The sequence below is a fragment of the Pinus tabuliformis genome, chromosome 2_1 (genome assembly GCF_031772625.1).
Source record: "Pinus tabuliformis cultivar Carrire ecotype Pingquan chromosome 2_1, CPIR1, whole genome shotgun sequence".
In the NCBI taxonomy this organism is placed as follows: Eukaryota; Viridiplantae; Streptophyta; class Pinopsida; order Pinales; family Pinaceae; genus Pinus; species Pinus tabuliformis.
The window spans coordinates 488,333,166-488,360,384 of NC_142299.1; the positions used below are offsets into that span (position 1 = coordinate 488,333,166).

Below are 27,219 nucleotides of genomic sequence, written 5' to 3' on the forward strand. Positions count from 1 at the left end.
GAATCTAACATTGCAGGGGCTAGTTGGATTATGCCTTGGCTTTTGTAATTTTTTTTCTTGGATGCATAGAATTTGTTTTCGTATCTTGAATTTATGTTGATTGAAATTTTTTATATTCAATGGGCATGGAGTAAAGTCAACTGTCAACTTTTAGGTGAGTTTGCTCCATGCCACTTGGATATTTGGAATATGTCATAGATATAAGGATGCTTGTAAAAATAGCATGAGTTTATGTGATTGCAGAATTTTATATTTGATGGGTATGGTCAAAAATCAATTGTGACTTTGCTCCATGTCAATTAGATGTATGGAATCTACAATCTACATAAATCATTTGGTTGAGATGGTAACCAAATAATTTGAATGGATTTTTATGATTTGTAGGAGTATATGATGTATTTTTATGTTTAGTCATATGTAATTCTTAGGAATGTTTGGAGGGTTCTTATGTAGATGGATCTAAATTGGTTTGGGATGATTGGAAGTCTACCTTGGATTTTTAATCAACTTTTTTCCATGTTAGTTGGATTCATGGAATTTGCATCTGCATAAAGATGTTTGTACCCTAAATATATGCCAATTGTAGATTTATATGTTCAATGGGCATGCGGTAAAGTTATGTTTGCAACCTTAATTTTTGTGGATTGTAGATTTCTATGTTCTACCAATATGGTGCAAACTCAACTCTTTCAGTTGACTTTTATCCATGCTACTTGGATGCAAGAAATATGCAACAAATATAAGGATGTCTCTAAGAATAGCTCCAATTTATGTGATTGTAGATTTCTATATTCAACGGGCATGAAGCAAAATCAACTTTCGACTTTGCTCCATATCAATTGGATTTATGGAATTGTTGTGAAGGAAAATCCCCTCTGCAGACAGAGGTGATCCCTCTAGCCCAATGATTGGGTCTAGCAACAAACTAAACAAAATAATATACACTTTCCTAGATTATGTTTGACAAATGCAGAAGGAAGAAGAAACCAACCTCGTTCTGATGCTAATCGCTCGATCCTTAGAGGTGGCTTTGAATCTTTCACTCCAAGCCTCGCTCCTTAGTTTTTCTTCACATCCGAATACCTGCAAGGAAGATCAAAGTAATATGCAAGATATGAGAACATATATGGCATACATCAAACATAAACTACTTAGCAAATCAAGGAACATTAAGCTAATAGCATAAACATTTACATAATTATGGAGAGTGAACATCGGATGTATATATTAAGAAACTAAAAAGGGAAGCATACACCATATGCCTTGATGTTGGAGACCTCCTTTCGTGGATGTCCAAGTCCAAGCAAAGAATATTCAGACACTCCTTATCTAAGCTAGAATGGGTAGCATGTAAGCATAATCTCAACATAGGGATGCAACAAGCAATGACCAACCATTTGGGTATGGAAGGGAATGAATTTATAGGAAGGGAGAGGGAGTTAGGGATCCACAAAAGAGGGAGGAAGGTCCACATATCAAGGGGAAAGACCATGATGATAAGATCAAGAGGCCCAAATGAGAGATCTCAACCATATCAACAACAACCAATATCCAACTCGTTGTTCCTGAAGGTTCTAGTGAGTGGAGCTTCTCCTCCAGTTTGGGAAAACTTGCCAGAAGAGGTTCAACGCAGGTTTTCCTATGAAAACCCACGCAGGTAGCACGAGTGTATAATTGAGCAACCTCCCATCAACACGTGCAGGCAATGGAGCAAAACGCGCTGATGCCAAAAATTAGGTTTTTAGGCAACCTTCTCCAGAATGGATTTAGGGCAGTTTTCCTTCGATTCTTCAAGGATGTTTTGGTTTGTATATCATAATGGATATTCTGCACAGTAGTCAATGTTTTTGCACTTCGAGATATGGTATGGGAAATGAACAGGTGATACACCAAAATACTGTGTAACAGATGCCCCCTAAAGCATGATGGAAGAATAGGGAGTGATGGCTGAGATGATTTAGAAGTCAGTGCAAGGACGAGAACAACACCATTACGATACCTGCAAATCAAGCATATACATATACATATACATATCTGACATCTCTGATGATCATGCCTAATGATACAGGAATAGGCATCTAATAATACATGAATCTGCGGTATGGACACAACCATCCATATAAAAGGGATCATGTGCAAAGATCCTCGGTATGGTCGCAGCCATCCAAATAGAAAGGATCATGAATATGGATCCATGGTATGGTTGCAACCATCCATCCAGAGGAAACATGTATACAATCATGAATGACTCATAACTCCATGCAACCTGGATTTTATCAGACAAAATCCAGGGTCTTGTGCTCTGCCTCGACCCTATTAATTTACAAATTCGAACATGTGAATAGATGTGTTGGAGTAAACATGATAGAAAACCACTTGATTACGAGCCAATGATGTAAATTGTTAATATTCACGAGAGAAACCACCAATGATGACAATGGCTCTCAAGGTACAATCAACACATTCCACGACTATGAATAGTGAAACTGATTTCGAACACCCATGGAATCATCCGATCAAAGGTCAATGATGTGAACCTATCGTCAAATGCGAAGAACTTGCCATTGAGACATGCAAGATTTAAGGTACTGGAAGGGAGTTTCTAAATCATATTTCCCGGATAATGAGTTGAAGCTGATAGGAAGTAATCTGTTGAAGGAGGGCCATAATGAATCCCACATCATTGACATGAAACAAAAGGAAGTAGTAGAGTAAGTGTGATCCATGACTGTGGAAGAAATTCAGACAATGTAAAGGCGGTAAAGAAGTGCAGATAGGGTTTCTCTTGAACAGATCGACGACACAACTCCGGAGCTTGGAAACATTTGACTCAACATAGGATTAGAGGTCATGATGATAGAATGGTTTGATCAGATGAGAGGAAAAATGGATTCCTCAAACCCAAGAAGGAAAGTGACCAAGTGATGATGTCCCAAACCCTGGCATGAGTAATATATGAGTTTCATGATCAAGAGCGACGTAATGCCTTCACAAGATACAAAATATGAACTCTCTCACTTTTTCCCCCACCATTTCTGGTGAGTACCCATATATTTTGTATTGCAAGCTTGAAGGGGATAACATATGCTTTCCATATAAGTTCACCCTTCAGATGAATCCACCCTAGTAAGTTTTACGAGCCTTAGGAAGGAGGAACTCGGCCTCATCATGGTGAAAAGTCCTACATCATTTAAGTTTTACGTGTTCGACGGAGTTGAAACTTGCCATATTTTTCATGCTTAGAGAGTTTGAAAAAGAAGCAAAAAAGAAAACTAAAAAGGTCCATTTTTGTAAATCGTCTCTTAAACCCGAAAAGGTAGAAAACAATATCCAAGAGAACCTCTTAGCCATGTTCGACTAAGGTATTCCTTTTTCATACAATAGTCTATCTTGGCCCGAAAAAGGGTTAAACTTATACTAAGGAGACGTCATTTCATTTACTTTTACGAGTTCTAAAAGACAATTGCTCGAAAATCTTTTCATATTTCAAGAGTCAGAAAAGAGTTGAAAGATGACTCATCCTAGAGGAACGAGTGGTATAAAAGGATAACAACTGTTTCTGGTGATGATGGAACTGCTCAAAACATGTAAGCGTCAAGAGGCTGGCTAATAAGACCACTCATTGCAGAGGTTCCCCAGACAAGGGTAAAACAACCAAGTGAAAGCATATGATCAACCAAAGATATGGTGGCAATGGAATGAAAAAAACCAAGGCTCATCCAACAAAACAAGATGATAAATATGGAAATCAAAAGAGGTAAAGTGGGAATGGTTTCATTTTTACACAAGCTTGAAACATGAGAAATTATGCTTCAATATACTTGAAGATGGTTTCATTTTCTCACAAGCTTGAAACATGAGAAAAAAACATGCTTGGATTTGGTTTCATTTTTACACAAGCTTGAAATGGAAATAAACTATGCTTGGATTTGGTTTCATTTCTACACAAGCTTGAAACAAAGATAAACTATGCTTGAGATGAATTTGCATGCCCCCAGCACAATGACTCAATTCTAGGTACATGCCCCCCAAGCTTCATTTCATTCACCTAAGTATACTATTGGTTACTAACAGGTAGATGGAATGAAGGTTCACTTACAAGATCAAGTGAAAGACGCGGCTGGGATTTTACAAGATCTAATCAAAGACTCGAATTTGAAGGGGTTTTGTTTCATTTTTTAATGAGCTTGACACAGGAAAAGAACCATACTCGTGACATCTTGTTTCATTTTTTAATGAGGTTGACATAGTAAAATACCTATCCTCATAGCACCTATTTCATTTTTTAATGAGGTTGACATAGTAAAAGAACTATACTCAAGGGGACCTATTTCATTTTTTAATGAGGTTGACATAGTAAAAGAACTATCCTCATGACCTTGATCATGGAATATAAGAGACCATGGCTTCCATGAAGTTCTCATCAAATGGGAGAACAACACTATGGAAGGAATAGATGTCTAGGGATCCAATGGAAAAATCGTGCTCCAATGCCCCTAGTATATGGCATACTACATCACCTACTAGATCATCAGTAGATGTGGGCATGGAACATGTAGCCACATAATTAACTTGTGGCAGCGGTGATACCACTTGGATATAAGAACCATTTAGGGATGATGGTTTATTGGGAGTTGATTCAGGACCAATGAATGTAAGCTGATCAATGATCACAATGCTTCCTTCATGCAGGAAACACATCACTCAAAAGAGGGAAGAGACAAGATCTCCCATGACGTAAACATAGTCACGACCAGGAGTAGATTAAAATCCAATTGGCCTTGGACAACCATCATGTCTATATAGACAATCTTTCCTCCCAAAGTAATAGGTAACTTAGGAAGGATCCCTAATGGTTGACTGGTTCCTCTGTTAAAAGCTAACAGATTCTGGGTGACGGGGACAAGCTGAGGAGAACTTAAAGCTTGCCAAGCAGTTGAGGACAGAATGCTAACAGATGCACCCTCATCTATGACTATGCTAGGTACGACCATATTGTAAGCCTATACTGTAATATGGAAAGGCACATAAGACAGAAGGTGATATCCTGCCAGTCGACTCCAATCAAAAGAAGTGACCAAACTACTTGGAGGGGGTGTCGTAGGAACGAGAGAGCTTCTCTCTTGATCTATGGGAGTAGGAGAAATTCTCTCATGCACCTCGAGAACAAGAGGATCTCCCTCCAGTTCGTTTGAAACTGAAGAAAACAGAAGAATCTGAGCAGTATGAGGTTCACTCTATACGGAAAGGTATGGTTAATTGATGGTGGAGTTAGGTCTACCATTTTCTCAACCAATGGTTGGTCAAGAATGGACTCACGAGACTCACTTTTGGAGAGAGCGAGGTTGACCAAAGATGAGGTTTGATCAATCACTAAGTCAACTAGCGGAGGATTGGGGGAAAGCTTTCGATAACTAGTCGAAAGATGAGGCTGGGAAGCAGTAAGGTTTTCCAACTCTTTGGAAGCCTCATCTAGAAGAGGAAAAATGTGAATGGGATGATTACCTTCACACAACTTACAGGGAAATTTGAATTTTCCCTTTTTACCATGGACCTTATTATTACTAGTTGAAGTTTTATCACCAACATGATCGCCAAAAGCTGATGACAAAGGTTGATGTGAATATGTGGACCACACTTCTAAGACCTTGGGAATACCTAGACAATTTCGAAGAAGGTGGTCACCCTTACATAACATGCAAGGGAATTTCACTTTCCGATGCTAATTGGAAGATTTTCCTACATCTATTGCATCCGTAGTAATGGATATTTGGTTTCTTCTTCTTCTTCGTCCTCTTCTTCTTCTTCTTAGCTTCCTAGTTACTAGAATCCTGGACTTTCACCAGGCGAAGAGGAAGAACGGGGTGAAGAAACAGGCGAAGAAGGAAAGGGGTCAAATTTAGGATCAACATGAGGTTGATGTTGTTCAGCTGGAGGAGAAATCGGTTGAAAAGCAGTTTGGACACTCGGAATCACCAAGGCCAAAAATAACCAAACTGGAAAACCAATGGTCAATCCAGGAAGGGACAATGTTGCCATATAAGGAGCACAAAAAGAAGTAAAAGGACTAGGATTCCCGTCAAAGGGGTTTCCTTGACTGGTAGATTCAAGAAATGTTGCCATCAGTATCAACCTAAGATCTACTAAGGAGTATTTCCACAGGAACGATTTTGTTTCGTGGTCAATTAATTCATTTTAGAAATTAACAAAACAAAATAAAAGAGGGGTAATCTAGGCAAGAGGCTTTACCAAGTATCCATGAACCGTTATATACACCTTAGCTAAAACCAAAGACTTAATGTATGAAGGCTGATCTCCATGAATGTCGTGTTTGGTGTATCACATTTATAAGGCGGTTGACTCGATTACATGTGGCTAAAGGATAACAACCTAGTCGGGTCTCCCAATATATACTTCACGGTACGGGGAGCACAAGTCAGTGTTAGCGTTTTCTAATGCATAACCATTTGGTGAGAGCATTCTGACATACTTTCCATACTAGAGTGCCTCCGATATACCCTAGAGTATTGGAGAACCTCCGATATACTTCCGTACTTGAACAAGATTTCACCCCTAGGATACAATGCAGGAAGTTAACGATAGATGTTAGGTTTATAAACGCCTTAACATGTCTCTAGCCTAGACCTCTAAATGTTTACGTTAAGTTCCAAATGATCCTTAGGTTAATTCAGTAAATTTTAAAGTTTTTCTTGAATTATGTTTCAATTTTGGGCTTAAACGATGTCACCTAAATCCTAGATCGAAGATATATGAGAAAAAGGAAACCTTTCATTTCAATGAATTCTATACTAACGAGGGAAGAGATTTCAAGAAATTAATGCATCAAACAAGAGAATGCATCTAACAATATGCCTCCACTTAACTTTTCCAAATGCAAAATGCAAGAGAAAAAATAAACTTCACTTTCACTAATGAATTGCAATATACTGAAAGCAAAAATGACCTTCACTTCACTAAGATGCACTTTAATTATATGATGTTCTCTTTGATTTTCAGATGCTCACATGCAACTAAGCTTCAACTAAAGCAAAAACGAAGATTTTGATTCCAAATACTCCTAATACAAACAAGGAATCAACCAAAGTAACATCAAATTCAAAAGCACTTAATGAAAATGTCTTTCACTTTCTCTTTCAAATAGATAAGCAAATATTCTCAGTTTAGTTTGCAAACCAAACAATGTAATCTACGTTTGACAAATGACAAAGATGGATTTCAAATGCAAGATGACCTAGTACATATGAAAAACAAATTTGCACAAGACAAACCAAAACCAATGTAATTCAATGTTTCAAGTGATTTCACCAGAGGAACAGACCCGATCATTCAGTAAACCAAAGACCCAAAGACACTCACAAGTGACAAGTGACAACCAATCGACCTATAAACCCTAAAATCAATCCAATTGCACTCAAACTATTGAAAGTTCAAAGGAGTAAGAATTTGCTAATAAAATGAGGCAATAAATCAAAACATCAACAAAATCCAGTCATGCAAGACAAAATAGGACCTTAGGGGCTCAGACGCATTGGGGTTTGACAGAGAAACCCTAGATTTTTGCCAATCTTAGGGATCAACGCGGCTTTTAAGGCCAAACTAGCGTTGAACAGAGGATCAACAAGACTGTTTTAATAAAAAATGTGCTGACAACGCGACTGTCAGATCAAAAAGTGTGTTGGGCGAGGAATGAGGCAAAAAATAAAAAGAATTTTACAAACACATCTAGAATGAGCACTCTAAGATAACAACCAGTGACTGTGCAGACCTATATCAACCCAAACTAACTGAGAATATGATGGTCACTCAAACTGATCAAGAGACCAGTTAAGAAAGGAGCATGAACAAGTTATAGCTTCCCCAGTGGAGTCACCATTTTGTTGTGAAGGAAAATCCCCTTTGTGGACAGAGGCGATCCCTCTAGCCCAATGAGTGGGTCTAGCAACAAACTAAAAAAACTAATATACACTTTCCTAGCTTATGTTTGACAAATGCCTAAGGAAGAAGAAAACTACCTCATTTTGATGCTAATCGCTCGATCCTTAGATGTGGCTTTGAATCTTTCACTGCAGGCCTCACTCCTTAGTTGTTCTTCACATCCGGATACCTGCAAGGAAGATCAAAGTACTATGAAAAATATGAGAGCATATATGGCATACATCAAACATAAACTACTTAACAGATCAAGAAACATTAAGCTAATAGAATAAACATTTACATAATTATGGAGAGTGAACATCATATGTATATATTAAGAAACTAAAAAGGGAAACATACAACCTATGCCTTGATGTTGGAGACCTCCATTTGGTGGATGTCCAAGTCCAAGAAAACACTCTTCAAGCACTCATTCTCCAAGCTATATTGGATAGCATGTAAGCATAATCTCAGCATAGGGATGCAACAATCAATGACCAACCATTTGGGGATGGAAGGGAGTGAATTTATAGGAAGGGAGAGGGAGTTAGGGATCCACAAAAGAGGGAGGGAGGTCCACATCTCAAGGGGAAAGCCCATGATGATAAGATCAAAAGGCCCAAATGAGAGAGCTCGACCATATCAACAACAACCGATATCCAAGTCGTTGTTCCCGAAGGTTCTAGTGAGCGAAGCTTCTCCTCTAGTTTGGGAAAACCTGCCAGCAAAGGTTCAACGCGAGTGTATAACTGAGCAACCTGCTATCAGCATCGAAAAGCACTGGAGAAAAATGCGTTGATGCCAACAATTAGATTTTTAGGCAGCCTTCTCTAAAATGGATTTAGGGCAGTTTTCCTTTGATTCTTCATGAAAGTTTTGGTCTATATATCATGATGGATATGCTGCGCAGTAGTCAATGTTTTGGCACTTCAGGATATGGTATGAGAAGTGAACAAGAGATATGACAAAACACTGTGTAACAGAAATGCCCCCTAAATTTATGTGAATTGCTGATTTCTATATTCAATAAATATAAAACAAAGTCAATTATTAACTTTACTCCATACCAATTAAATGTGTGAAATCATTAATCAACATAAAAATATTCATGAAAATTATATGATCTTTCTTTTTATTCAAAAAAAATATAATAATCTCTTTATATTAAAGAACTAAGTATTTAATTGCGTGTGACGAACTTTTCTCATTTGTTAGATAATTCCATGAAACCATTGTGCTTTTCGATGCAATTAGGGTCACTACATATACTTTTCGCACAAAGGGGTTCATTACCACCTAGGTTGATTTACTTTTCGCGCAAAGGGGTTCATTACCACCTAGGTTGATTTATTTGTTCCGGAGTGCTTCCAATAAATGTCAAGACTTTATGCTAGTATATATAAATGTCTCATATATATATATATATATATATTTGTGCTAGTATGTCAGTTAATGGACACACTCGTGTGAATTCATTGTGATGTTAGACTTATTTAAAGTTTATATAATGAGTATGAACTTTTGTTGATATTAGTATATTTTTGTTAATATAAGACGAGTGTTTAATTATATTTAAGTTTTTTAAATGTAGTTAATAATTTTTAAATAATAAATTACTATGTAAGTTGGTTTTGGTGTTGTATAAGTTATAATGAATTTATGAGATTAATGAAACGAAAAAAACACAAAAGTATTTTTTTTAACTTCTTTTTTTTTTTTTTTTCTGATGGAAAATTTTCTTCTTTATCTTATCTTCTTCTCCATGAGTGAATAATGCCCCTAAAGTAATGAGTTCTCCTCTCTTTTCTTTTTTGGCCTCTATATCATTAATTTCCTCAATAACCTCATTCCCAATTCGTTATGACATTTAATGGTGGATCCCTTCTTTAGTTGATGCCACATGTGTGTCTCAATCACTAATGACATTCATTCTCTATACATCCAATCATGTTAAAACTTAAAATAGCTCATTAACTTCCTCTTCATACTCCCATGGTTCCTCTTTACCATCAATTAGGTGGAGGGGTTGATGACCCTAAAATCATTGAAGGCTCTTTTGGTAATCACCACTCTGCATGCTTTAAATAATTCCTAAGAATGTTGAGGATTGTATATGAATAGATGACATGAATCTACAAGGGTGTTCTAGGTACTCCCTTTTCTCTCTGCACATTTTCTCTCTCTACCATACATGCTTGTAATGTGAACATTGAGAAACCGCCACAAATCATGAGATCACTCATCAATCACTCTAACAATAATAAAAATCCCATAGTGAATGTGGAATCATGACAAATAATCTTACATCATTCAATGCACCAATACTCCAACATCCAACTCCATGGACAACAGACCATGACACCTCAATGGCATTTTACCAATCCATAATACATATTCATGATTAGATTTGATCAATTCAATGTTCAACCTGTCCACTCTCATATTAAGAAAAGAGTTAGTGATCATGCTTGTTCACTGTACTTGAAGCCATTACAAACCACTTCTCTATATATATTTTTTTATATTTATATATGTTTTATAATTGATATAAATATATATCATATATTCTTGTAAATTTAGAAAAAACTAATTTATAATAACATTTATAAATTCTCAATTTATCTATTTTTTTATGAAATCAATTATATATATAGATATTTTTTTTCAAACTTATTTTATTTAAATTCCCATCAATTATATATATATAAACAATATAATGTTTAATAATCATAAACTTGAAATCTTCATTTCATTTTGTCTAAATTTTGTATAAAAAATTGCATACTTTCTCATACATTATTTTTTTAAAACAATCAAATATCATGTTTGTAATTTTTTATAATTATTGAATTGATTCTTTACGCCCACCTTACTTCGCAACTGACTGATGAACCATAATATTTTTTCTGTACTGTAGAAGTTATTTCCATGTTTTATTGTAACTGATTTTAAGAAGAATAGTTTCCAACAAAAATGATTTATAACTCCAGGAAATCTTTCTGACAAAAACTCATGGAAATTTATTTCGTATAACTTGACACTCACAAAAGCTAACCCTGTGCTCTACGTCGCCTCGAAGCTAAAGGAAGGAATCGGAAAAAGTTCATGTTACAACCCAAGCGAAAAGTGATCTATCGAACTAAAGTTTGATTCGATTAAGACTGAAGCTAAATGAAGGCGGTAACATAATTAGATGTCTAGTTTTATCAAACCATTCCATTTCCTCGACCTCCTCGAAAAGTTATTGACTCTGCAATTTTACTTGGGGGAATACTTCTATTGAGTATCATTAAGGATTTTTTTTCAGCTCCATTGTCAATCAATATGGCAACGCCCAGAGACCACATTGAAGAAATTAGAATGCACAAATTTTCAATTGGCAGGGAGGAAAATCCACTCATAGAAGATTTACATCATGCTGTGAAACATTTATCTACTGAACTCTACACAAAGGACGTGCACTTCCTTATGGAACTTATTCAGGTTCAATTCTTCTCTCTTTTAATCTAAAATCAAGTTCCACTTTCTATCTTCTTAGATATGGTATAGCCATGGCTTGTTTGTATGGCCATGGTTATAGCAAATAGTACTTTGAAATTTGCTTGGCTATGGCTATAGCTATGGCTAATGGTAAATACTAGATAGTTAGTGTGGGTTGTGATCTCTCAGAATGCAGAGGACAATGATTATGACCCAAATGTGGAACCTTCCTTGGAATTCATAATTACAACCAGAGATGTCACAGGTGTGGGTGCCTCTGTTACATTGTTGGTGTTTAACAATGAATTAGGCTTCACCAGGCGCAACATAGAATCTCTCTGCAGCGTTGGACGATCCACCAAGAAGGGCAAAAGACAAGGAAAATACATTGGCGAGAAAGGTAATCATTTCTCTAAACTTGTACTCAGAAAATAAAATAGAATTTGGGGTGAATGGGACCCTTTTTCACCACGACTTTTAAATAAACCTTTATATATCTCTCTAAATTTGCAGAGATGGATTTAAGAGCTTTAGGTCATGGCTGTTTAAAACAAATGTGTAATGAAAACATAATAGAGTTGGGTGATTGGCGTCAATTGGGTTTATCTCGGATTGTTGGGATGAACGATTGCGATCTTTCTATCTGGATTCAATTACCACAAGTCAATTATCACAAATCAGATCATGAACTTTGATGTAAAAGGCGGCTATATTCCAGATATATATCTGTGAAAAAAGAGAGTTGGAGTGATTGACAGTTTTTTTCTAGCCTGGCAGTTTTTGTATATATATATCTAAACTTGCTAGCATTGGGTTATACCGTTATCGTTGTTTAGATTAATTATGCTACCAGAACATAATCAAATTGCAGTAATTAGATAAAATTTGCTATATTGCAGAGTTTGGGTTTAAGAGACATAATCAAATTGCAGTAATTAGATAAAATGTGCTATATTGCGGAGTTTGGGTTTAAGAGTTTTGGGTCATGGCTCTTTAAATGAAATAAGTTGTGAAAACAAAATAGAATTGGGGTGATTGGGATCTTCTTCTCGGCCTGATCGTTTAGATAAGGTTTCAAGTTTTACACAAAAATATATTTGGGGTGATCGGGATATTCTTCTAGGCCTGATCGTTCAGATAAGGTTTCATATATTTCTAAATTTGCACAGTTTGGGTTTAACAGGTCATGGCTGATGAAATATGTTATGATGTTTAAATAAAATTTCGTGTATTTCTAAATTTGCACAGTTTGCGTTTAACAGGTCATGGCTGATAAAATATGTTATGGGTTTATAAATTTGCAGGGATTGGATTTAAGAGTGTTTTCTTGATAACAAAGCAGCCTTACATATTCAGCAATGGATATAAGATAAGGTTTAATGAGATACCTCCACCTGGAACTAGAATTGGATATATCGTTCCAGAATGGATAGATGAAGAACCAAGACTCCAAGAATTATTTGATTGTGAGCTTCCTAACACTGTTATGATACTGCCTTTGCGGCCTGAGAAGGTTGATGCTGTGAAAGAGCAGCTGGCTAGTATTCATCCTGAAGTAATTTTGTTTATGTCTAAAATCAGAAAGCTATCTGTTCGTCAACATAACGAGAATTCCGCACAGAACAGGGTTAATGCAATCTGTGTTTCCCGAGAAATAGAATTTCAAACTACCAAAAATGAACACAGTCAATCATTCACTTTGCATCTTTCAGCACAAGAAAATGAAGACACAAGGAATGAATGCAGTTATTATATGTGGAGGCAGTGCTTTCCTGTGCAGGAGCAGAGCAGAATAGAGGAGAGGAAAGACATGGACATGTGGGTAATAACATTGGCTTTCCCATTCGATGAACGCCTCAACAGATCCGGAAATAAGATGGCTGCTGGTATTTATGCTTTCCTCCCCACAGAAATGGTCACTGGATTTCCCTTTGTAATTCAAGCAGATTTCTTACTTGTTACTTCCAGGGAGAGCATCATTTTTGATAGTAAGTGGAACCAAGGAATACTCAACTGCATTCCATCAGCTTTTTGTTCTGCCTTTTCTTCCCTTTTGCGCAGTGTGGAATCAGCTCCTCCAATGTCCAGAGCACATTTCTTCAGGTACTTGCCAGCTGATATTCCCTCTTGTCTGGAGCTAAGACGAGTCAGGGTTGCCATTCAGACCCAGCTGAAGGAAGAAGAAGTAATCTTATGTGCGTCTCATAATGCTTATTGTGTGCCTAAACAAGCTCGCAGAATACTTCCCTGCTTCAGAGACATACTAGATAATGCTTCGGAAAGTGGCTTAGAGAGTCCTAGTTTTCTATTGTCAACTAGGGTATTTATAGTACATTCCTGCATGGAGGAGGATCAGTTTTCACACATCCTGCAATTCTTGGGGGTGAGATATGTGCCTTACCAGTGGTACTCCCATTGCCTTCTTCACAGCTCTGGTTGGGTTGCAAGTCTATCAGATGATTTATATGTGCAGCTTTTGTGCTTTCTTGCTCAATACTGGGAGAAAGGCATTTCAAATTCTCTCCAAAAGTTTCCTCTTTTTAAGTTTGTTAATAATGACAACATGGAATGGGCTAGTTTATCAGATATATCAAATAGCCATACACAATATGTTTCCTCTGAGATGGGGCATATTTCATGGCTGGGAAGATGGAGTGGGGAATTTGGACGTGTGGTAAATTTCAAATTCATGCCTGGTGGCACGCAAATGGCCATGAGAAAATTGGATTCTCAAAGACTTTCAATGTTACTAGGATGGTTGAATAACTTCACTCAGATCACTGAGCTTTCTGTGGCAAGCTTTAGTAAGAAACTCATAGAGCAAGCTAAGCTTTCAAAGAGTAGGAATTTTGTTGTCACTGTTACTCAGTTTTTGTATTTTTCCTACACCAACAACCTTATTGACTGGAGAGATTTTCAGAGTTTATCTGCAGATTTGCCAGTAGTTAATGACTCTGGATATGTAGTGAATAGTTTCAAAGAAAAACTTGTGCCCGCATCCATGAGTAAGTGGGCAAAGCTATTTGAAAGCAATCCATGGGCTGAGCATGAGATAGTTTCCCTATCAAGGGCTTATCTAAAACCACCTCGCTGTGCTGATGGGCTGGAAGGGGCAGATAATCTCGAGCCATTTATCAGAAATGGGCTTGGAGCAGTGGATATTCCATTTCTAAGACCACCAGATCTTGCCTTGCCTGGACTTTCCTCTCCTCTTGATAAAGAGAAAGTCATTTTGCTCTTACAGTGGATAGAGTATTTGACAGTAAACTGCCTTGAGACGTTCCCTGAAGAGTTCAAAAGGAGCATAACTGAAGGAAAATGGCTAAAAACACATTGGGGGTACCAATCTCCTAGCCTGTCTTTTTTATTCAATTCTGAATGGCAATCTGCTGGTTTTCAGTTAAACGACCTTCCCTTCATTGATATTTCATTCTACGGCAAACCCATTGATGATTTCAAGCGGGCCCTCCAACAGATGGGAGTGGTGGTTGAGTTTGGGAAAGGATGTGATGTTATCGCCAAACATATCCAAATGCACACGGAATTGCCAGTCATAACCAGACTTTACGAATATCTTCATAACTTTGAATGGAAGCCTGTCGATAGTAGCTCTGTTAAAATAAGGATTCCGCTTGATGGTGGACTTGGGGGTGAATGGAAGGATTCAAAGCAGTGTCTAGTTCATGATGAAGATGGTCTTTTTCACCGTAGATTAGAAATCCTGGACAACTTCTATGAAGAGGAATTACTTTCTTTCTTTTCTTGTTCTCTTGGTGTGTCTCTTTATCCCAAAATTGGACATTATTGCAGTCTGTGGCTAGATTGGGTATCCAGTGATCATCAAGTTTCTGCAACAGAATGCTGCTTAGTTTGGAGAAAAATTTTAAAACACTGGACCAAATTATCTGATAAAATAAAGCGATGTCTTGAAAGAGGACCTCTTAAATTGCCAGCTTACACAAGCTCTGGAGATATCCAGCTAAGTGCCCCAAATGAAACCTTCATTCCTGATGACTTGAAGTTGAAAGAGTTGTTCATGGGATCTTCTGCAAGCACAAAATTTGCATGGCATCCTAACCCTTCTGATCCCAACATACCATTGGACTCATTGTTCTCAATTTATATCCATCTTGGAGCTCGGAACATATCCCAAGCAACACAAAAGGTTGACATCTCTGTTTCAAATGACATCTCTTTGCAAAAGATTCCTGCAGGAAAGGGGATGGTCGGAGTAGGACTATACAGAGTTATTTTAGCATATCTTGCACACCCTTTCGCCAAATTTCCACCTGATATAAGGCATCAAAGTGTGAGTACTCTTGTTGAGTCTACTATCTATGAAGCTACTGAACCATTTACAGTTGAGTACTCACTTTCAGTACCAACAGAAAATGGTGTGGAAGATAAGTTTAAAGGAAGAAGAACCAGTCTGGTGAGATGGGAAAAGTGTAAGAAGCGAATTTTGATCAAAAAGTTTGATCCACACAATCAAAAGGAAACTATGTCCTTAGCAACTGATTTTGCAGAGGTGATTTCAGCTGGCTTGTTGCCCGAGCATCCTGATCTTGTTGCAGGTTTATGTGAGGTGGTTAAGTTAGGGTGTATTTTAGGTTTTGATGATGATGCAGTAAATTACATGCTCCAGTCCAAAAACTTGCAACTGTTAGTAGAGGATGAACATTTCCTGTCATCTATTTTTCCTAAAATGAATGAAAGCTTGTTTCCATCAGAACCAGCCAGAGGATTCTATGGATGTAGCTCTGGGGACACGAAAAGCATCTTGAGACCAGCTAAGCCAATGAAATCAACTGGATTGTTTTCACTAGATTGTCTACAAGGATGGGAAACGAGCTTGTTTTTGTTTAAACAAGCAATAGCCAATATGGAAGAATCTGCATCCGAGAGTATGAAAAAGAAGCTGGTGAGGTTGTCATTTCCATTGGCAACAATAGATACAGATACAGAGTATCTTCTGAAGCTGATAGGTGATGCCCACTTCAAAATGCTGATTACTTCAGAATTTCTCGGTGGCAATGAAAATAGTGGGATGGTGCCACTGAAGCTGGATGATTTACTTGGTAGTCCTGAACTTATGGAACATTTTGTAGTAAGTGGAAAATCAGAGCAAACAACTTCATCAATTCCTTCCAGTGGCAATGGCAGTGGTGATTTGGATGTAGAGACGGTGAAGTCAATTGTAGGAGCTATTGTCTTGAGCCTTTATGGGGCAGAAGGTGAGCCACAGTTAATTTAATTTTAACCTAACAAAGCTGGGGTTTCCAACGAAACTCCATGCTTACTAATTACTCACATTTTGGTTGTGGGATCTGCACCAGTCAGTGAATTTCCTCACATTTGCGTTGTAGGATCTGCACCACTCAGTGAGTTTCCACCAAGAAAATGTAACTGTTAAATTTACTGATTATAAAACATTTATTGGATCAAAAAATCTGCTAATAAAATTGGAAAATACAACGCATGAAACTCACCGAAATTCACAGTAAATTTAATTTCAAATATAATTACAAAAGAGTTCATAGTACAAACATCTTCCGACATACCATAATTGGAAAACAAATTTTCAGTAGAAATGCTCTCCCAGCTACCGTCCTGTTGCATGTGTTTTGGACTTAACCTGAGATGAGTTTTTATTCAAAATGTGAGAATTTTTTTTTTATCACATAACACAACAGTATTTATGTTTGAGATTGGAAAAAAAGGTTGATCTTAAAATAGCCATGTAACAATGTGAATGGCAAAACATTAGTGTGTAAAATGGTAAAGGCAAAATGCATCTGGTTTTTCATTTAAGGAAATGGGTTAATTGTTTAAGATTAAAAGCATTTAGTATTAGTGTGTAAAATGGTAAATGGCAAAATGTATTTTGTTTTTCATTCAAGGAAATAGGTTAATTTTTTAAGATTAAGAAGCAAGGAGTGAAAGCCTATTTCTTTATGGGCCATCATCTCTAGTAAAAGGGAAAGCCTACCCTTTTTATGGATCATCATCACTAACATCAGTGAAAACCTGCCCTTTATGGATCATGAGAGAGTGAAATTGTTTTCCTCCGATAATAGTAATGAATTAGCTCAATTTTGTAGATAGCATCAAATGACGATAGTCTCTATGGTTAGTTAACAACTAAGTTATGTTAAACCCTCCCATTAAATAGTAAAACATTAGTAAGTAAAACAATAAAAGTTTATACATAGAAAAAGAGACGGAGTGAGTTAATTTGTTTCGCAGAATTACAAGCACTTAGTCAATATATCTTAATGATATTTCATTAGTGTAGATGAAAATCAGTTAAATTTTTAATAAACATTAGCAAAATTATAATTTGTTATATTATTTTATTAAAGATCCATTTTAATTGGAATTTATTAAGTATCACGGAGGATTAAATGTATTAAGATTTTTTTTTTTAAATCCTCAAAATGCTACTAAGCTAGATCCATCAAGCACTGAGATTGATCAAATTTCTTGAGGTGCAAACCTTTTTTTGAGTGCAAAACTTGAGGAAAGGTTTGTAGCTTGAGAGATTTGATCCCTCTTGGTGCTTCATTGGAGTTAATATGGATCTGGGCTGGTTTTAGCTATGCACAACCACACAAAATTTTTCTAATATATATTAATATAATAATTTTAAATATGTTAAATATCTAAGATTAATATGATGAGTTCCTGCTCTTATACATCTCATGCACATTAGGTCTATATTTATATTAAACCCCTGAATTCCAACATATCACTCACACAAATGACATATTTGAACTTGCGCTAATCGATAAATCCTATCATGAAATTTTCGATGTGTAATATTCATATCAGTGAGAGTTACAAGTTGATTTTGGGCATAAATATCTTTCATACCTCTTTTTTCATGATTTTCTTTTTCATCTTGTACTATGCATGAGTTGGTCGAATGTTGTTTTCTTTGTCGATATCCTTTTCATTGTGCATTTTCTTATATTCTTTACTCTTAACACTATTCAATCATCATTTATTGTGCGCTTCTTTGTTGATATGCTCTTTGATATTCTCTTGGATATGATTTTTGTTGTTCAATTTTTTCCTTTCTTTGTTCTCGCCGTTGTTCAATTGTCATTTGTTGTAACTATCTTTGTTGATATACTCATTGTTTCTCCCTTTCTTGTTGACACCCCTTAGTAATTGTCATTTCTTATACCTTTCTCTATTGACTTGTTCTTTTCTATTTATTTCTATTTAAGATGGATCTAGGCCCTTTGTTATTCATTTCTATTTAATATGGATCTAGGCTGATGATTACTGTAACATAAAAATCAATGTTGACTATCAATAATTACTTTGTACATACATTGAAATGAATGCACACTATTAATTTAATTAATTTGAAAATAGCGCACATCATTCATCTATTCACATTAGATCACAAATTGACAGCTATATTAAAATTAGTGCATCCTTAGTTTTCATTTCTTGTGTCTTTATCTGTCGACTTGCTCTTTGTCATTCATTTCTACTTTATATATATCTAGACTAATGATTAAGATGGATCTAGGCTCTTTATTATTCATTTCTATTTAATATGGATAAGGTTGATGGTCATTGTAACACAAAAAATAATGCATTTCATTAATAATTACATTGTGCATACACTTAAATTAATGCACACTATTAATCTAAATACTTTCAAAGCAATGCATATCGTGATCTAGTTACATCATATGAGAAACTAACATATGCATTGAAATCAATGCATCTAGTACAAACGATCCATCTAAAATCAATGCATTTAATAAAATAATATTATAAATCAACATTGACATTAAAATCAATGCATATTTTTCAATTAAAAAACAAAATATTAAATGGCAAAGTAATCTAAACTCAAATTAGGAACTTACACATGCCTTTACCCCTTAATTTAGTGAAATTTCAATAATTTTTTATATCTTGTTTTTTATTTGTTTTGAGACTTTAATGGATTTTCAAATCCAACCTATTTTAACTCTTGTAAAAGCCTTAATTCCTCTTTCTCTATGGTAATAATGTTCAATATTATATAACATCATATGATGTTAAACCTAATATTGTATAATATGATGCTAAATATTAAATAATACTTTAGTTTTATAAATTATAATATATGTTAAAGATTTTAATGTTATAGTACTATGTCTAATATAATATGATATTGTAATGTTAATATTTTGTATTATAATATTACATTATATTATTGTCAATTGGGGTTAACATGGGTGGTTGGAAAGAATGGATGTTATCTCCTCCAGATTTGATTCTTTGTGAGTGATATGATGATGATAACTATTGATGTAATGACTTTGTGCCTATGCATTGACTATGTATTCACCCTCACTCTAACCCTCAAGCTGAGAGAGAGGATTATATCCTTTTGAAAATAATTATATTATATTATATTAAATCTCTCCTACCTAATGCATTAATATATATTAAAGCTAATACTATATTAAAGTTAATCCACATTATTTAATCTAATAATATTAACATAACAACTTTGCATCTTTTTCTATCATTTTGAAGTTCATTCCTCACAAACTCTTCATGAATTCCATGACTAAAGTATCAACTTCTTCTCCAAGACATACAACAATTTTATCTCACTTATTTAACTTAATAGGATGTAAAATATCTAACTTAATATCATATAAGATATCTAGCTTATATTAAATTTATTATCATAATATCGTAAATGATTATAATATGATAATAGTTCTAAAATAATAATTATATAATGTAATATAAGTGTGAATGATCATTTCTTTGTACTTAATTATATAAATTAGTAAATAGTTAATAATTGTTATTCTATTCTATATGTATTTTATATATGATTTTTTTATTGTTAAAATAGATGTTAAGTGAAGTAACTATCAAATTGTTACTTCTATCTATTTTTGTGTTAACAAATTCATAAATAATGATGGGTAGTAACGCTTGGTAAGTATGCTTAATTACATACAACACCTACCAATTTTGATGGAAAGACTTGCCTAAATTATGATAGGCACTAATTATAAGTAAATACATTAGTTTAGATAAGTACATATTTATTTGTCTGTATTAATTCATATGATATAAAGAATAGTCATATGAAATTCTATATTTAAAATTGTATATAATCTTTGAAAATAATTTCTATTGAATGGATATTTAAATGTTTACATTCATTTCCAAACACTTGAACATCTCTCCCATCCTAAATTGTTATTGAGTTGACATTAAAATGTTCGCACTCATTACAATATATTTTCCATATTAGGTTGTATATTACACCTCAAGTTTTGTCAATATGCTCTTGCAACCTAGATGAACCTAGATCCATCTCAACTCTGGATCTATCAAGCATTGGGATCAAATATCTTGAGGAGAAAAATTTTCCTCAAATTTTATACTCAAATAGATATTTTCACCTCCAAATACTTTATTTATTAACTTTCCTCAAATTTTATACTCAAAAATATGTTTACACCTCCAAATACTTGATTCCTTCCCATGCTTAATAGATCGAAAATTGAAATCTATCAATTAAACACAATAGAATGATATTGATAGTTATTTCAATCTAATAATTTAATAAAATATCTTTATATCTTTGTTTGGTACAATCTACAACAATCCCCTCTTGGACTTGCTCATTTTGTAAATGAAAGTAAACTTGAACTATTTTAGGTTGGATTGTCCCCCACCATAATTAGATTCCATAGTTAGATTGAATTATTGTATTCTTAGTGATTTCTTTTTAATTAAAAAATATTGGTAGTTGTTTCAATTTGGTAATTTCCTAACAAAAAATAAAGTGGAAGCTCATTGCAAGAGTTACTAGTCACACTTCCATTTCATGAGATGAAAAGCAAGAAGTAATAATGAATTAAGACAATTTCACGTTCATTGTTCTTCTATGAATGGATTTTAAAGATATCTAATATATATTGAATCTAATATATATTGAATCTAATATCATAAATAATTATAACATAATAATAGTAATCATTATATAATGTAATCATCAATATATATTAATAAGTGTGAATCATCATTTTTTTACTTTAATTATATAAATTCATAAATAATCCATAATTAATAATTATTAGTTTATTCTATTTGTATTTTATAGTTGGAAATAATTAATTCCTACTTGTCTATGGTTGTACTTTTCTATTTGAGGAGTTTGTTCCTATGTAATAGGAATTTAGTTTCTCCTAGTTTAGTGTGTGGTTGAGAGAATCTCTCAACCACACTACTGTACGTCTAAGATAGCATTCCTATCTTAAGACTATTGATTGTATAAATATGTGTGTAATTTCCTCATTCAACAATTAATAGAATATATTTTGAGTGACTGCAATTTTATCTTGGTATCAGAGCCCGTGAGGGCCTGGCCCCTCCTGGGCTTGGCCCTTCCTGGGCTGAGGGAGATAATTGAGAAATATTTGTTTTTAGTTTTTGAGTTTGTCCACCATCGATTATACAACGTGGAGGTTGCATTGGCAACCAGCTCCCTGGAAAGCACAGTGGCAGTGTGGTGAATCTGTTTTCTTCATCGATCTACGTGGAGGTGGAGACCGTGAGACTGCAGTGGAGGTGGAGACCGTGAGGCTGCAGCGAATCAACCACGTGCTCGTAGTGGATCGCGGTTTATCTGCGTAGAGATTTAAATAATCTGTTTGGCATCTTTTGCATCGGCGGTGGGGAGTTGCCTTCGACCTAGCCGTGAAGGAGGCAGGATCAGATCAAAAGCAGTGGATCTGTGGAGCAGAGCGTGGAGCAGATCGTGGCAATTAACCGAGAGTCGCTGAGGGTCGTATGGACCTGCTAGGCCGTGAGGAGATTATGTTGCGGAGATTAGGGATCTTCTCATGAAGTTTGGATCCGTTTCTTGTGAGGAGTTTTGTAACGCAGGAGAATGGAGCTGTTCCTGCAACAATAGCGATATTGAATGGAATTCCTCATATAGGTTTGACCATGGCGGAATTAGAGGAGCTTGCTAAATTGGGTCATAAAGCTTTGAAAACCTCACGAAGAGACATAGCATATGTTGTTGCGATAGGAGGAAATGGTGCTACCACAGTTTCTGCAACCATGTTTTTTGCTGCCAAGGTTGGAATTCCTATCTTTGTTACTGGAGGTATTGGAGGAGTTCATCGACATGGAGAGATTTCAATGGATATTTCCTCTGATTTGACTGAGCTTGGAAGGACTCCAGTGGCTGTTGTCTGTGCTGGTGTCAAGTCAATCTTGGACATTTTAAGAACTCTTGAATACCTGGAGACACAAGGGGTGACTGTTGCAGCATATAATAGTGAAGAGTTTCCGGCATTTTTTTTACCCGAAGAAGTGGCTTCAAGGCGCCTTGTCGTGTCAATTCTCCAGAGAAGTGGTGCCTTGAATAGTTTCTGTGAGTGTGTTGAGCTGTGCAACATTCCCCTTTGGCGCCATGGCAGAGAGAGCAATTTTCCTTATACTAGTGTGCTCATTATCATTCATACATTCGGCCTTGGGCACTAAACAGTCTTATGTGGTGTACCTGGGAGGACAGCTTGATGAGACTCTGGAGCACCAACTGGTAGTTGATTCTCATCATGAACTTTTGGCACCAGCATTAGGAAGCAAAGATGCAGCGAAGGATGCCATTTTCTACTCATACACAAGAAGCATGAACGATTTTGCTGCTAATCTTGAAGAAGATCAAGCACTCTCTCTCTCAAAACACCCGCATGTATTATCTGTATTTGTAAACCGAGTAAGAAGTCTGCACACAACGCGTTCATGGGGATTCCTCGACTTAGAAATTCATAATGAACAAATTCCTGCACATTCGCTCTGGAGAAAAACAAATTTTGGAGAAGATGTTATCATCGCTAACATGGATTCAGGGGTATGGCCTGAATCTGCTAGTTTCAATGACGAGGGTCTGGGTCCTGTTCCTTCTCGATGGAAGGGGATCTGCCAAAATGGCACAACATTTGGTCCAGAGCACTGCAACAGGAAATTGATTGGAGCCAGATACTTCACTAAGGGATCTCGAGCTGGAACTGAGCCTTGGAAGCTCCCAGAAGGCGAGTTTCTTTCTCCGCGAGACAACGAAGGACACGGAACTCATACTTTATCTACAGCAGCAGGGAGTTTTGTGAAAAACGCAAGTATATATGGATATGCACGAGGGACTACTAGAGGAGGAGCTCCTAATGCAAGAGTTGCAGCTTACAAAGCTTGTTGGGCTGGCAACGGATGCTCCGACGCAGATATTCTTGCAGCATTGGATGCAGGGATTCAAGATGGCGTTGATGTGTTCTCTGTTTCTATTGGATATGACCCTCCTCTGATATGGTGTATTGGGAGAGAAAAATGGAGTCGACGAGTTTGGTGTCAATCTCTTTGGCACAGTAAACATCAGGTTGAGCGTTCGATTGCCCCATCAACATGGGAGTCAGGCCGCTGAAGATCTCGCCAGATGTATTTCATTTCAATTCTTATGGAAGAGATCCTAGTTGTGTTGGACGAGGGGTGAATTCTTGGCCTGCTGCCAATGGGGATGCGGCTGTGGCCCTTCCCGGACCGAGGGAGTATGTGTCTTTGTTCTACCTTATGCACAGTGCTGTGGAGGCCAAGTGACTACTTCAGATATGTGCCTTTTTGGTTGGTGGTTTTCAAATGGATTTCCTCGTCCTTTAGCTACAGATCAGGTGCTGAGGGGACTCGATCTTGGGACTCATCGGCTAGTTCATGGTCCTTTCCCCGCAACAGATCAATGGAGGAAGGAAACAGAAAGACCTCGTTCTGGAAATGGTGGGACTGGAGTTGGGGATGGATCGTCTCTGCAAAGAAAACAATTTGCAGAAAAATGGTGAATGCTCGGGAAGAGGATCTGGTTTTGGGGTACGATACTTCCAGCTGGAGACATTCATTCCGGAAGCTGAGGGCGCATCTGAGGAAAATGGCAGACAAAGGGCCAGCATCGGCCGTGACCCAGAAATTGAAATTCAGGTACGATGCTCTGAGCTATGCCCAGAATTTCGATGATGGCGGATGGCCAGATCAAGAAGCTCAGCCCCAGAGCAAGAAAGGGTCAGATCCCCCTGGCAAGCAGTCCTCTTAGTCTCTAGATCTGTATATTTGGTACACAGTTTTATCTGCTATTGTGGGCGCTCTTATTGGAGCAAAACAAAGAATTGGAGAGATACAGTCATTAGAGACAGTCCGTAAGCGTTTTGAAAGCTTTCCAGAAGCTCATCAGTGGTGCCTTCGCTTGGGACGCAGAGTCGTGGTGAACCCGCTTGCCTTCGTGGGTACGTGAGAGAGATGATTTCTGTGTCAGGAGTGCTAGCTGCGTGAGATTTGTGGGCAGTGTTCTGTTGAGTAAGTTTGGAGCAACCTGTGGTGAGCTGCGTGTTTGTGAAGAAGCGTGGAGCGATCTGTTGTGAGTAATCTTACATGGATCAGATCGAACGCAATGTGTTGTGATCTTGGATCTTCACACAACAACAGTGTGGACAAGGTTTTGGGTGAGCTGTTCGGAAGCGGGGGATTCGGTCGGGTTTACAAGGCCGTTTTTCCCAGCAATGACTCTATTGTGGCCGTAAAATGTCTTTCCGAGAACGGCAAGCGCAACATCCTGGAGAAGACCTTTGAGGCCGAGCTCGCGGCTATTGGGCAGCTGCGGCACAAGAATCTGGTGTCGCTCAAGGGCTGGTGCTGTGAAGAACAAGAACTTCTTTCAGCTAACATGGAATTTTTTTTTTATTCATTTCTTGGAAATTTGTATACATATTGAGATTCGTGACCTCAATATGAAGTTATTTTGTTAGAATTCGCGACTCTAACAAATGATAGGTTAAGCATGGAGTTCCAAGAAGTTATTTGACAAGAATGCCCAAGATGTGAACATGAACAGATGAGGCAAAGCAGCGGTTAACACATTTATGGTGGACAAGAAAGTAGATGTTTGTTTGAGTTAGTGGAATAGAATCCCTAGCATGTTATTGTAATAGTCATTGTATGTACCCAGAAACTCCAAAAATGTGAAATCAGATGTAAGATTTTTAAAGGCATCTGAAAGTTCGTGGTGATCTTAAAACCACTTTGTAATGGTTTATGGTTGGTGGTGAGCCTGAAACCATCTTTTGTCACTGAATGTGAGGGTTGGTGGTGAGCCTGAAACCATCTATATAGTCTTTGTGACTGAAGTGCCTTTGTGGCCAGCTTGCCTTTGTGGCTGAATCGCCTGTGTGGCTTGAGGTGCCTTTGTGGCTGGAATCGTGGATGTCAACACGTTGTTTGACAAGCTCGCCTTCGTGGCTGTGTTGAGCTTTGACTGAGTTGAGTCAGCGTGCCTTTGTGGCTGTGTGTACACGATATCTTTGTGCTCAATTGAGTAGGTGGACTGCAGAACACCTGGCTCGGAATCAGAGGTTTGTTTCTGAGTAGAAGGGGATTGGCGTTTTTCGCACTGACAGCAGCGCCAGGAAGGCCAACTGGCGCGTCTGTTAGGCCATTAATCGCGCCAATGGGCGCGGGTTTTATGTTCAGGATCGCGCCAATTCACCTTCAAAGGGATCCGCGGGATCAGAGAAGTTGTGGACCTGTCCGAGGGCGGCAGATTGTGTGTCTGGAGGTTTTGTACATGCAATTCGCCTGATGGTGATGGATTTGACTATTATGACAAGTAGTCATTAAGGGGGGGAGTTGGAAATAATTAATTCCTACTTGTCCATGGTTGTACTTTTCTATTTGAGGAGTTTGTTCCTATGTAATAGGAATTTAGTTTCTCCTAGTTTAGTGTGTGGTTGAGAGAATCTCTCAACCACACTAATGTACGTCTAAGATAGCATTCCTATCTTAAGACTATTGATTGTATAAATATGTGTGTAATTTCCTCATTCAACAATTAATAGAATATATTTTGAGTGACTGCAATTTTATCTTTTATATGTGTAACTTTAATTTTAAAATAGATGTGAAGTGAAAGAGCTATTCAATTTTTACTTTTATCTATTTTTGTGATAAGAAATGCATAAGTAATGGTGGATAATAACTCTTGGTAAAAATGCTTAATTACATATAAATCCACGCAAAAATTTCCTTAATTTATGATAAGCAGTAACTCTAGGTAACTTATAACTTATAACTTATGTACAATAACTTATAAATTATGTAGAACAATAACTTATAACTTATGTACAAATGGAAATTGTAAAATTGCATTTTACATTTTAATAACTTAAATTGTCAAAATATTCATATTTGCATTATAACATTTTTTCTATATAAATATTATATATAGTAGTTTTATATGTTTAAATCTAGTACCGATCCAGGTGGATATTGGTGTCCACTCACCTATTCCACCTAGACCTTCAGTTAGTTTCATCAGTTTCCTTGTTTATAGCATCATTTACTATTTTTAGTAGTTTTTCGAGTCCTCAACTTTCAGAGCAATTTTTACCTCCTGAACAACATTTTTATGAGGTCCACAACATGCTTGGAAAAAATCTTGTAGTACTCGAATATATATTTCCAACAAGGTATTGTATACACTAAACATAGATAATATGACCAAGTTATGACTCTAGGAAGTTGGTTGCCCAACTAACCCGAACGAGGTCCGCAAATTCTTGATGTTCCATCTCATGGGGTTAGGGTTTTGGTTGTTTAGGGTTTTCCCTTATTGTTCAATAATAAAAAGGCACTTGAGCCTCATTGTAACACAGTTCAGAGACATGTAGCTGCCACATCTCTTCTCATAGATAAGCTACCCTCGCCCGAGCTAGTTTATTTCCA

At 36.6% G+C, this 27,219-nt stretch overlaps 1 protein-coding gene and 1 pseudogene across 1 annotated transcript; both read left to right on the top strand.

Moving 5' to 3' along the window:
- The first annotated feature begins 11,141 nt into the window (after window positions 1–11,141).
- Window positions 11,142–16,723, top strand: LOC149201037 (uncharacterized). The gene is made up of 3 exons (XM_089402851.1): window positions 11,142–11,418; window positions 11,605–11,815; window positions 12,720–16,723. The coding sequence occupies exons 1-3, from the start codon at window positions 11,260–11,262 to the stop codon at window positions 16,667–16,669; spliced, it is 4,320 nt and encodes a 1,439-aa protein (XP_089258977.1). The 5' UTR covers window positions 11,142–11,259; the 3' UTR covers window positions 16,670–16,723.
- A 5,630-nt stretch (window positions 16,724–22,353) lies between these two features.
- LOC149201038 (pseudouridine-5'-phosphate glycosidase pseudogene) lies at window positions 22,354–22,947 on the top strand (annotated as a pseudogene).
- Window positions 22,948–27,219: the final 4,272 nt, after the last annotated feature.

Excerpts from the sequence above, each read along its gene's own strand:
- LOC149201037 (XM_089402851.1), top strand. The coding sequence starts at position 11,260 with ATGGCAACGCCCAGAGACCACATTGAAGAAATTAGAATGCACAAATTT. Across the intron at positions 11,419-11,604 it reads TCCTTATGGAACTTATTCAG|AATGCAGAGGACAATGATTA; the intron begins GTTCAATTCTTC and ends GTGATCTCTCAG. Across the intron at positions 11,816-12,719 it reads AAAATACATTGGCGAGAAAG|GGATTGGATTTAAGAGTGTT; the intron begins GTAATCATTTCT and ends ATAAATTTGCAG.